The 13,391-nt window shown below is 41.3% G+C and overlaps 1 protein-coding gene across 12 annotated transcripts in view; it reads left to right on the forward strand.

Moving 5' to 3' along the window:
* The window catches only part of ptprsa (protein tyrosine phosphatase receptor type Sa), a 233,349-nt gene that overhangs the window by 162,342 nt on the left and 57,616 nt on the right, over positions 1-13,391 (forward strand). For 8 of the 12 annotated variants that reach the window (XM_065244402.1, XM_073813439.1, XM_073813437.1 and 5 more), the window contains 5 exons: positions 2,715-2,984; positions 3,150-3,731; positions 3,810-3,946; positions 4,028-4,172; positions 12,125-12,439. In XM_065244402.1, coding sequence (XP_065100474.1) covers positions 2,715-2,984; positions 3,150-3,731; positions 3,810-3,946; positions 4,028-4,172; positions 12,125-12,439 — 1,449 coding nt within the window. The remainder of the gene's footprint in view (positions 1-2,714; positions 2,985-3,149; positions 3,732-3,809; positions 3,947-4,027; positions 4,173-12,124; positions 12,440-13,391) is intronic. The other 4 variants (XM_073813440.1, XM_073813445.1, XM_073813441.1 and 1 more) reach the window with 1 other exon arrangement.

Here is a 13,391-nt window from a genome sequence, read left to right on the forward strand (position 1 = left end):
CTGACTAAAGTTTGGGACAGCTTTATGGAAACTTTAACAAAATTGCTCATTGATTCATATATATGCTAGTTTTTTACCTCATCGTAAATAAATCCTGCACCGTTATTTTTACTAGTGTATAGCTCTTTCCAAAACCTTGCGAGTTTCCTACCTAGAAAGCATTTTAAGGCATATATATGGTTGATATAAAAGCTAAAAACCAAATTCTTAAAGGGACACTCAACTTTTTTTGAAAATAGGCTAATTTTCCAGCTCCCCTAGAGTTAAACATTTGATTTTTACCGTTTTGGAATCTATTCAGCCGATCTCCGGGTCTGGCGGTACCACACTTAGCATAGCTTAGCATAATCCATTGAATCCGATTAGACCATTAGCATTGCATTAAAAAAATCACCAGTGTTTGATATTTCTTCTATTTAAAACTTGACTCTTCTGATATTACGCAGTGCACGAAAATAGTCCCCTGCTACTGAGAGTAACCAATGGGACTATTTTTGTGCGCTGCGTAATATCATTGCGCCTCCTGCAGCCATGTTAGGCAGCAACGTCCTTTATTATTACGCCATTGTTTACGCCATTGCATATCTGCCTAGGAAATAGCAACTTTTAATTTTCTGTCGGTCTTAGTACACGATGTAACTACAGAAGAGTCAAGTTTTAAATAGGAAAAATATCGAAACTCTTTGGTCATTTTTAGCGCGATGCTAATGGTCTAATCAGATTCAATGAATTATGCTAAGCTACGCTAAAAGTGGTACCGCCAGACCCGGAGATCAGCTGAATGGATTCCAAAATGGTAAAAATCAAATGTTTCACTTTAGGGGAGCTGGCAAATGAGCCTATTTTCAAAAAAAGTGGAGTGTCCCTTTAAGCCTGGAATATAATTTGTTGTTTTTACATGTACGCGCACTGTCGAATGCACTTGCAAAGCATAGTTTATTTGACTCGTACATACTCTGCTGTGCGCACACATAACAATTGAACTATACTTCAGCCTTTAAAATGAATATATTTTCTGCATGCTATTAATTGTATGCTTAATAATATTACTTAGTTAGCTTACATACACCAAACTTCAAAGACTCTCTTATACGAAACACTATTTGTGTGATTTATAAAGTAGTTTCCTAAAGTATGAAGAGTGAGATTTGCAAACTTAGTGTCAGTCGAGTCCAACTCGAGTCCGAGTCAAGACCAAGACCAAGATGATTAAGTGTCGAGTCCAGATAAAGCTGGATCATCTTGACTCAGACTCGACACTCCATCTCTGATCTTGGTCTTGACTCGGACTCAAGTTGGACTCAAAGCCAAAACTTGTTAGTGTACTGCCCAAAAGGTGACTACGTAGGGCATACCCTGGTTTTGGAAAGGAGCCTGTGAGTCATTATTAAGGTTGAATCATTTCATCTGTCAGTTTAAAATGCAGAAGTTGGGTACATTAAGACCTCCAAAAATTGGCAGGTGGTGGCAAAAAAGCCAAGAATAGACGAACCAGACCGCCTATGAAAAGTGCCTGTTACACAACCTGGCCAACTCCATAGTAGATCCTCCATCATTTCACTCATGTGTCGATTTGGCATCTAATTAGTGGAGGTGCATTCCTGTCCCCATCATAGTCATCACATGCCATTTTTTTGGTTATTTTTTATTTTATTTTGATGTGTGTGCTAATTAGTAAAGTTGAACTGTCAGCTACTTATTGACCGATCTAGAATTTCCGCTGTAAAGTTTGTGTTACGTCCGGCCAGGACTGCAATGTGACAAACACAACCCTGTCACATTACGTCATACTGGCTGGAGACGAAATGAAAGCTTTTCTTCTGCATCGAAGTGGGTTCCCCCCCTCGTATTTTCTCCCAACCCTTCCCTTTCTCCACCTTCTCACTCTTCTGCGCGTTTCCTTCTCTTATATTTCTCTTTTCTTCTCCAGTCGTCTCTGTTCGGGCATGCTAGCGACCCTTCAGTTATATTCCTCTATGCATTTTATCTCAAATTTTTCTCTCTGATTTTATTGCTCCCATTTGGTTGACCTCTTACTTATTTCTGCATGATGTCTGTGAAAATGACAGCTGCATCTATCAATGGAAGCGTGTCAGATCTTAAAAAGGCTTTGTCCAGTTGATCTACTCTTAATCACAAAAATCTGATTAAGGTTTCTCATCTTTAGTCCTTCGTCGAGGGACTCTGCATTTTTAGGTTACCGACATGTGCATACAGTAGCGTTATTTTTGGTACAGACAGGAATGTTTTCTGTACCGTGAGAAATGCTTTAAAAAGCCGTTTCATGCCAAGCTGTACGCAGTGAACTTTAAACTGAAGAGTACAGTTTTAGCTTATGTCTTTTTTTTACAATGCATGTTTTTAATTTCGTTCACTGTAGTTAAAGGTCACATAGAGATCTATGTTCAAAGATGAGAAACTCGTAATAGATTTTTGTGTAATTAATCGTGCTGTGATGGGTCAAATATTGGTCAATGGAACCTTGTTGCTATGAATTTGTTGCTTTAATGTCTATCTATATTGTTGGTGAAGCAGTTCTGTTAATTTAGTCATTACTTTTAATTTCTATAAACTTTGTGAAGTTTGTTTAGTTTCATTTTTATAATTTGTTATCCTCTCTTTAGACAACATTTGCGTTCTAAAGAAAGGCTCATTTTCATTGGCCTGTCGTTACCTTTCTCTCTTTCTGTTTATCATTCCTCCGCTCGTCCCAGTTCGACGCGTGCCACCTCGTTTCTCCATCCTGCCCACCAGCCACGAGATCATGCCAGGAGGAAGCGTCAACATCACTTGCGTCGCAGTGGGCTCGCCAATGCCCTACGTCAAGTGGATGCTAAACTCTGAGGACCTGACACCAGAGGACGAGATGCCAGTGGGCAGGAACGTCCTAGAGTTAAACGGCGTCCGAGAGTCGGCCAACTACACCTGTGTGGCCATGAGCAGCCTGGGCATCATCGAAGCTGTGGCCCAGATCGTCGTCAAGTGTAAGACTTGAGCCGTCAAGGTTACTCAAGGACCATTTTGGATTCAACTCAATAGAGTTGAGTCCAAAATGTGTTCAAGTTAGGATGTCTCAAATTATACATCTAACCCTAGTGTATTGTTGAGTTGAATCCTGAAAGCCTATTCAATGTTTGTATTCTCCGCAGCTTTGCCAAAACCTCCAGGTACACCTGTCGTGACGGAAACTACCGCCACCAGTATCACTATCACTTGGGACAGTGGCAACCCCGAGCCAGTTTCCCATTACATCATCCAATATCGTGCCAAGTCTCCAGAGAGCAAATTTGAGACTGTAGAGTCCATCACCACCACTCGCTACAGTATCGGAGGACTTTCTCCAAACACAGACTATGAGATACGTGTGTCAGCCTTCAACACCATAGGCCAAGGGCCACCAAGTGAACCGGTCGAGGCTAGAACTGGCGAGCAAGCTCCCGCCAGCCCCCCACGAAATATCCAGGCCCGCATCATCTCGCAGAACACCATGATGGTGCGTTGGGATGAACCGGAGGAGCCCAATGGGCAGATTAAGGGTTATCGGGTGTACTACACCATGGACCCGTCTCAAGTCATGAGCATGTGGCAAATCCATAATGTTCAGGACAGTGTGATCACCACCATTCAGAGTCTGGTGCCCTCTGAGACCTACACCATCAGAGTCCTGGCCTTCACGTCTGTTGGAGACGGACCCTTCTCGGATCCCATTCACGTCAAGGTGCTTCAAGGAGGTAAGTTGATCGATTCCAGTTCCGTTCCTTGACATTTTCATCACATAAACTGTGTTTAATCTATACATTGTATTGTAGTGCCCGGACAGCCGAGCAACTTTCAGGTTGGGGAGGTGTCGGACACCAGCGTTCAGCTTACATGGGAACCTGCCTTTGAGAAAGAAGGGATCATCAGTTACGAACTTCATTACAAAGAGGGAAGCCAAGGAACTCAGGTGCCAGATCTTCTTTGATATTGTCCGTACCACAACATTTCTGTTTGGTTTGGTTATCAATTATTATTTTTTATCAAACAGGTAAAGAAAACATTCAGTCCAACACATTCATACGTGGTGGAGGGCTTACGTGCGAACACAGAGTACTCCTTCTCCCTGGCCGCCGTCTCCAACAAGGGGATCGGAGCCTTCACCAACGAAATATCCCAAAGGACATCCCAAGCCAGTATGTACTCCATTTTCTTTCCCTATGGACGTGAGCGGAGGGTTGGGGGTCGGTGTTGTATTTTGATTGAAAAATAGCAAGAAATCGTATCTACTCTAGGTGTCAGATGGGGTCAGGATGTAACAGCACACTTTTTGAAAGGATTACTGTAACCTTCACCCCATTTTCCAAACCGCGGATATTGTTTTTCGACAGCAGAAATGTCAAGAAGTAAATGTTAATGGTGTGCTTTTGTGGTGCAGGGGTTCTTGCAATGGTTGTGGGTTCTTTGTGTGTTTGTTGTGTGTAAATGCATATACAGAGGTGGTGGCGGTGCATCATTGCCTAATGATTTTTTTCCCCAAACTCGTTGTACTTACAGGTATATTGGTTATTGTGCATAACATGACTTCTACAAACTGAAGTATAAAACAGAATTGTTTAATGAACATTTAGCTTGTGTTTTTTACGAATGATTTTCGTAACTTTGAAATGACCTGATCTTGTTTAGTATAATAGATGCTTTGTCCCTCAGCAGGATGGTTTCACACGCTGTTGACACACGCATCTTTTCCTCCTTTGTTTGTTTTTCTTTCATCTCTGGTCTCTCAATGTCATGGTTATATACTTCAGAGAATTCCTACATGTGAAACAAACAAATCAATCCGGGCTGATTGATCTCCGGCAGGCGTGCCGTTCGCCCCTCCGCGCTCCCTCCTTCTGTGTTCATATTTCTTTTTCATGTGTCAACAGCAAATGCACTTTTTTTCTCCCATGTGACCGAAGCACACAAAATAATATCGACTTTGGTGTCTGCCATGGCTTTTCGGCAGATCTCGTCCCTCTGCGTATTGCCCAAGCCACACAGTCAGCGACTGCCGGCGCCCGCAGGTAGTCAGCATTTACGCCGGGAGACCGACTGAATTATTCAACCCTCCGGCCTAAAAATAGACCCTTGCTGAGTGGCGTCATGCCTGCAATTGTCAGTGCTTGACTTGCAACTAAAATTTTGCAGTCTGAGATCATTAACGAAAATCTCTTTTGCATAACTTTTTTTTTATTGGACTATATGCATGAATTTTTGAATGTTTGGTTTTGCCTTACTGACAGCGGCACTCAAGCAAAACCTGATGATCCATGTTATTCAAGCATGATTTGAGAATCTTCCAGAAAGCATCTTGTGTGCTTCAATGGAGACAAGAAAATCTGACCTTTTGTACAAAGGATGATAACATGGTCAATGTCACACATTTACATGCAGCATATTTGATACGTGACCAATACAGTGTGATTTTTGTAAGACATAACTTTTTGTTTTAACATATTTTCCAGATTTTTTAATGGTCTCAGACTTTTTGATCCCCTATAAAGGTAAAGTGATTATAAATGTGACCCTTGCTGGCAAAATGAGTCTGAATGCGTGACGTCTAATTTTGAGCTACAGGCAAAAGAAAGTATAAATTTCGATTTTGGTCGAAATGTAGATTTTCATAAAAATAAGTACATTAAGCCCTCGTCTAGCGATCTCAATGCTCTAAATAGTCATCAAACATCTAAAATTATCTTTATTTGTAAGTTTTCTGAGAGTTGCACCGTCCTAAATGCTTAATCTAATACAAAGATTCGTGTCCATCCACATGCGCGAGACATTTTAATTTCGGTATTTAAAAAATATAGTGCAGGACTTGCTTGATGTTAAAATAGTTATTAAGAGAGATAAAGTTCGGGACCTGATTGATTTATTAAAAGCGATAAGACATGAAAACGATCTTCCTCACGCTGACTGACACATCTGAAGCATGCATGGACGCGCAAGCGCGCAACCCAGATATATTGACATCTACACAGAATTACAGTTTTAAAAATATCTGTTTTGACAAGAATTCACACAGATATAATCTGTTTTATTTTGTGCCACCATACTTACTCGTAATTACTCATGTAACAGTCTTTAAATTGGGAAAACATGCAAGTGTTTGGTTTCTTATAAATTCATCCCTGTTTGGATCCTAATGAATGAATGGGAAAAGGCTACATGCGAACACATTCATGACTCGCTGTATAAAGAGTAAGTGCGCGAATTGAAAAAAGATATGTATGTATTAATTCGTCTAAGTTGAAGTAAGAACATAGTAAAATATTGAAAACGGTGGTGTTTTCCTTTAAGGTGTGGATGCTGTGATTTTGCTTTTGAATGTTAAAAAATCTTTAAAGGGGCAATTAGTAGGATTTACCCTCCATCTAGTGGTGAAATTGCATTTTGCATTCATACGAATAGTGCTCTTTAGCGCCTCGCCTTTCCAAATGCGTGTTGCAACTACGGTAGCCGTTATGTAATCACTGATCTCCTTGTCCATTTCAGCTAGTTCATGTGTTTTGAATGAAAACGCGTTGTGGAAACGCGTTGGTAGGCTAGTGCTTTTTGTCCCTCTCTGCTATTATAGTTTATCAATACCGCGGAACGACATGGAAGCCTCCTTGGACTTATCCGTTCAATGTAAGTAAAGAGAAGAAAATCTAAGCTTACAAAGAAAAGTCAGATCACTGGCAGAGGTCATTTGACACCAACGAGGACGTATTCATAAATAAAGACATTGATTTTGATCAATAAAAAACTTAAAAAACCTACTTACAGTCCCTTTAACTCGTTTTTTGTAAAAAAAAAAAATTAGCTGAGCCTATCAACCTCAAACACGTGTAGCTCTGTCATTTTTTGTCAGATTCCAACAAATCAAGTTTAAAAGAAAATATATATAAATAACTATTTTTTGAAAATTGTCTCATTACGACTAATTTTGCCAGCACGGTCACAAATGCAGTAAACTAGGGGTGTAACGATAATTTGCAATACACACTAATAAAAACTGTCTGGTATTGATTCTGAATTGCCAAGGTAAGATTACGCAGAGCTTTTTCACGTATTATGGTTTTTTGATCAGTTAGAAGTCCATATCAATCTAAATTCACTGTGAGTGGTTTATAACATACATTAGAATAAACAACACCTGTCAAACATAATCACTATAAATATTCTTTATTATCATGAAAATACCTGAAAAGGTTTGAAGAACAGCGATATAAATATATCCTTAAGTCATTTCTTGGAGCTGCACGTGTAAATTGCACTTCTTTTGCGGCATTTCACCATTATTCATTAAGAAGCATAACAAGCAGAATCGCACGACTTATCATTACACCCCAACAGTAAACCAATTATAGCTGTATTTTTTCCAAATAAATTTAGGCCAATTAGGCCAGAAACTAAATGGGATTTTGATGTCAGGGTCTCCGTTGTAGATTTAGTTCTTCAGACATGCCCGAAAAGCCACGGCAGCAGATATATGGACCATTTTAACACATCTTCTGTTTCTACCTGTTCAGCTCATTGGTGCAGAATGGGTGGTGTGGGGTTTGGTTTGATTTGGTGCTGGGATGGAATGAATCTTCTGCATTGACACACCGCAAAGTGTGAGAGAGCAAGCACTGAATGCATGCACTACCTCCCCTATCCCTGGGGGGGCGCTCTGTTCATCCATACTTTCCCTGTTGGCCAAGCCTAGCATGTCTTGTGCTGTGTGTATGCGCGTCTTTACGTTCCATCTCTGTCTCGCCGTACATTTGTGTGTGGTCTTCTGGAAAGATGCAATTTATGTTTTCTTGCTCTGTTTACCTTTCTCTCCTTTTCTGAAATCAGGCGTCACCTGATTTGAGTTCATTTTGATTTTGTTTCCCTCTTCTGACACATGAGGAAGCATCTTTCAGGGGTTTTGTTTTTTTCTGTCTTTGGGGTGACACTCAATACTCAACACACAGCAACAGCACATTGCCGAATCCATTAACCCTAAAGGTGAGCGTTAGTATCTCTGGGGAATATTTTGGGACTTAAACTCACACACCTATAGATGAAATCGCTGACGTCTTCCCTCGAGAAGAAGCTAAAGTGACACGGGTTCACACAAAACACTGTCAGGGAGGTGACAGGCTTGGACATTTAGGCAATTTAGCACAAACAGCCCCCCAACCTCACATATAAACAAACATTATAGTGTGGATTCCCTTGAGGTAAGTGACCATCGTTCAGAGGAAATCCAGTTTGCCACTTTGCGTTCCTGATGTAACCAGACCCAACCTGCTATAACCAGAAGACATGTTTCCATACCTTAAATGGACCCATTTTTCAACCTAGGTATATGTGTATGGATGTATATATGGTCTCATTAATACATATAATGACCTTAGTAAGTCATTGAAGAGCGTAATGCCTTCAGAGAGCTATTATTCTTGCAAGCTTCAAATCCAATTACCTTGCGGTGCAAAGCAGCCATACATGCCAACACAACCGCATTAGATGCATTCACAAACCTATGCAGGCTATAATGAGGGTCATCGTGTTTACCAGAAGCTCCCCTGACACTAACGTGTGTCTGAACATTAATGAACCGGATTAAATGACCAGCATTCCGAGCAAAGCCAACATCATCCGGTGGCAGGCTGGATTTTCTCACAGACGTGTAAAAGAAAGTTAAATGTGTTCGTTACTTTTTGGGACAGTGCTATTGTATGGACTTTTCAAGTTTTGTGGTCAGCCCGAAAGCCCCTGTGATGGTCAGACGGGCAGTACTCCGCTAACCCTTCAGATCCCCCAACTAATGCTTCCCAAGTCACGCCAGTGTTGAATGTCAGGGGATGTGGCCATATCTGAGGGTTAGCGGAGATAGACACTCCTGTCTTGACTTTGTTGGGTGCCAGTTGCATTCTGGGAAATGCTCTTATCAGTCAATGGATATTGAATGATGCTCAGGTTCATACGTGGGGGTAACACAAACTGAGAGCAAGGGGTTTGGCACCGTTCCTCAGTGCTTAAGTCACGGTAACAACATCAGGAAATTGGATGAAGGTGGGTGGCTCCAAAAGAAGCAGATATTGTTTAATTTCAGCCCATTTGTGATGGCCATGCAGTCGTTTTCGGTCAATAGTTACAAGATGCCAGCAACCACAAGAGGGTTTTCTTTCAAAATAATATCCACCGTTTCATCCAAACACGTTTAGCTGCCACTTATTGTAATCGCTGTGGATATTTATTTATTTTTTAAATTACCGTTGTGGGTCTAAACTTTCATGTTTTGTAGCTCGCCGATATCAAGATTTCATCCTGCACTCGGACCGGATCGATTACGACAATTGAGAAGTATACAAATGCTCTTCAAGAAAGGATGTACATCTAAAATATCTATAAATAGGAAATTAAATTACAGGAAACATCAATCCATTAAGCCCTTTTAAAATTGGAGATCTAAATAATACATTTGCATGACATTTATGCATTTGGCAAACGCTTTTAAACAATCTATAAAGTTAATTTATCTGTATGCGTGTTCCCTGGGGCCAACCATAGACTATATAAAATATAGACGTAGTGTCCGTGACATCGTCCGTAGGTTTCTAAAGAGCACTTTTGAAAACCAAAGTCATCTTGGAAGGCGGACACTCTCGGATAACCAAAAATGGGCAGAGGTGGAACATGGGCGGAGCTAAGTCGCCCGCCTATCTCAACAGTAGTGACAGCAGAGGCAATCCACATGTCACTCAATTGGCCACTCCCTTAATTGTGCAAAAGTTTAAAGAGGCGTGTACACCGAAGCATTTTAACACGGCTGAAAACGCCAGGCAGGTGCTGACTGTAGGTACTTGCCAGCTTTCATTGCTATGATACTTCTACTTTGTTTATCAGTCGTTGAATGATGTGCCGGTTGATTGTTGTGATATTTGTCCCACCCCTCTACCACTGTGATTGGACAGCCAAGTAAAAAGTGACATTGACGAGCACAAAATTTTTTATAACTATTGGCGCTAAGCGCGGAAAAAAGCAAAGTGCCATTGCTCAGGGTCGACAAAACTGGCCAGCCGCTGGCATTTTTGGAAATCATGGGATGTACAAACCAAACGTGAATTCAGAGAGTAGATTGCATACAAAGTCAATGCAAAAACGCAAATAGACGCAAACTCGCGCGGGGTGATGCAAATAAAAATTGGACATTGTGATTGCCGCAAAAACGTGCTATTCGCATCAAACTCGTATTCGCAAAAGTTGAAAGTATTTAACTCAAGGGAAAAATTTGCATAACATGAAGTAAAATCTCTCAAGTAATCAAGAGCGAGGAACGCAACGTTTCACATTAGATGAGGAACACGATACTTACACAGCGTAAGGCTTACTATACTTTAGAGGATGAGTTACCAAAAAATCACCCGCTTACAGGTGTTGTGAAGACCAAAATTAGCTGTAAACATATTATTTTTACATTTTAACATGGGGGGTCTATGGAATTGACTCCTTTTCGGAGCCCGTCTCTAGCGGCCGGTCGATGAATTGCAGTTTAAGTCACTTCTGTGTTGCATTCACGACAAAGATTTGAAGGTTGCCCCTTGGATCAAACCCATGACCCTTGCATTGCTTAATACTTAATACTCTACCAATTGAGCTACAGTGACACTGAATAATGTTGTTCAGTACAGTGATGAAAATTGGCAAATGATGAATGAACCGTTTAACTGTTTCTTTTAACCGAGGAACAAAACAAAAGGTCACACTAGAGCTGTTGAGAGGGATTCTGTCATAAAAAGGGCTAAATTATATTATATGGGTATGGATGGTTGGCACTTTGGCAAGGTGCTCGCACCCTGATCTCAGTGTTGTGGATCCCCACGCAAGTGTAAACAGTGAAAATGTGAAGGCTGACTAAAGCACAGGGAAAGCTCTCTCCCTCCAACCCCAAAAATACACACGCACATTTCACACTAAAGGATCCACCATGAACCCTCGGATAATGGAGGGCTGCTAAATTTGGCGAATACGGGAGCGGAATTTGTGAAGCTCAGCAGAAGAGGGAGGGGGCTTTACCCCGCTGAATCGAGGGGGGAAATCTCGCTCGATTCAGGTGCTTGTGGTAAGAAAGTCTTTAAAAATGTGTGTTTGAAGATGTCAGGTACGTATAATGTACAAGAAAATGCTTTGTGTTTTTTGGTTTGGTTTTCAATGCTCTTTCTGTTTGAAGCTTGGTAGCTTTTCTTGGTTTTTATGAGTTCCTAATATTTTCTTTCTAACCATTATTTCAGGGTTTGTTTTTCATTTGACATTATGTTGTGTTGCTTTTCAGACGGTGTTCATCCATTTAAATTTCAGTCACAGATTTTGTTTTTTATCTCCTGTTCTGTTCAATTCCCCATCCATTCATTCAAGTTACTTTTAGCTTGAGGGATTTCCATCAGTGTTACAGCAACCGGGGCTAAAGTAACTTTTTATGCTCACTTTTCAAAGTTCCAAATGGAGATGAATGTTATAGGCCCGCATCTGTCTCTAAAGAGTATAATACCCCCCATCCGCACAAGCTTTTAGTGGGCAGGGAGTGTGAAACCCCCTGCGCTTAAAACGAGACTTTTATATTGATTTAGAACGACGCAGGCATTGTAATTTTTAAAATGCACAGGGGAAGTGCCTGAAAAAGTCTCGAAATACCGCAATGAATGGCCTTCATTCGAATGCAAATAATGTGATCTGTTTCTCCCCTCTTGGTGGAAATATATCCTAAGAGCCCAGAGTATTTACCGTGAGAGATGTGCTAAATCTCACAACAGTTATACTTGGATAAACGACAGCTGTGCCGCACATTCGTCGGCTGCTAAATCTTATGGGCCAGTTTTATTTCTAGACCATTGTGCTCCATAGCTCTGCATGTAAAACATCCCGACTTCTCCAAATCCAAGCTCTTCTGTTTGCATTTGCCCTCGGGTCCATTTCTTTTACTCGTTTTTATTTGTGTTTCGATGTTTGTCGTTGCTTGTTTTGTTTTTGTTTTTTGGTTGGGTTTTCCCTTTTATCATTTTCTTTTTCTCTTTCCCATCTTTTCGTTTTTTGTTTTCCACCTCCTCTCTCCCCCCTCCCTATCACCCTTCCCTCCCTCAAACCTGAGCAGAGCCCTCTGCCCCTCCTCAAGACATTAAATGCACCAGCCACAGCTCCACCACCCTGCTGGTAAGTTGGCGCCCTCCGCCGGCCGAGAGCCAGAATGGGGCGCTGGCTGGGTACATAGTGCGTTATGCGGTGGTTGGGGGCGGGCCCGAGGTCAGCGGCGAGCCTGTGGAGGAGCCAACGGTGCCGTCCGACTCCAACCAGATTAACTTGCAGCGGCTGGAAAAATGGACCATGTATCGGGTCACGGTGGCCGCCAGCACCAGCGTGGGTCCAGGCCCTGAGAGCCAGCCGCTGCTCTGCCGCACTGATGAAGATGGTACGTTTTCACGCAATTCTATAATCTAAGCCATTTCATGAAAGATTTCTTTACTTATGATGTCACAGCCATGGTGTTTAACCAGTTATTAACTCTATCCCTGCCATTGACAAGTTAACTCGTCAATTAAGAGAAAATGCTTCCCTGCCAAAGACGAGTTTTTACGGCAGTCCATATTTCCGCTATTATCCACTAGGTGACGCTTTTACCCAACTTATAAAACACTAAAGCATACACTGATCCAAAAACAGTAAAAACTCTGTGTATGCTTTGATCATCGATCTCTAACAAAAGTCCTTTACAAAAATGCAATTATCTCTCAATTATCAATTAGCTTTTGCGCAAAAATTTGTATTTTTGAAGAAACTTACCCTTATTTGAGAGGTGATAAAAAGAAAACAAAAGAAGGTAGGATGAAAAGTTTTGTTGTTGTTGTTGTTTGAAAGGAGAGGTCTGTTCTTTCATTTGATTTATTGTATGTTCTTATATTTAAAGGAAAAAAATTAAAGGCGTTGAACTTTTGTGAAAATGCTGGCGATAGCTGGCAACTTTTTTAAACACTGGCGGGGAAAGAGTTAAAGAGGTAATTTATATCTGAAGTCTTATGTTGCTTATGTAATGCTACGTTTACACCAGCCGCGGTAGAGGTGGCAAAAATGCGGTATTCGTGCGTAGTTGGACGCTTAAACATATGAGTTTACACGCTTCATTTGCGCGTGAAAGCCGCGCGTGAAATTCTATTTATTCAAGACATTCACGCGGAAATTTGTGTCATGGGAGGGGCTTATATGACTCTGCTGAGACGTCACTATTACAGCAAGGTCCTGATTGGTTAACGCAACGCGGAAATCAGATTTTTCATCTCGTGCATTTCCCGCGGCAACGCTCAATTCGCGCGCTACCGCTTGACTTAACATGTAAATCACCCGCGCTTGCCGCCTCTACTGCTGCT

The sequence above is a fragment of the Paramisgurnus dabryanus genome, chromosome 24 (assembly GCF_030506205.2).
Source record: "Paramisgurnus dabryanus chromosome 24, PD_genome_1.1, whole genome shotgun sequence".
NCBI classification, from domain to species: domain Eukaryota; kingdom Metazoa; phylum Chordata; class Actinopteri; order Cypriniformes; family Cobitidae; genus Paramisgurnus; species Paramisgurnus dabryanus.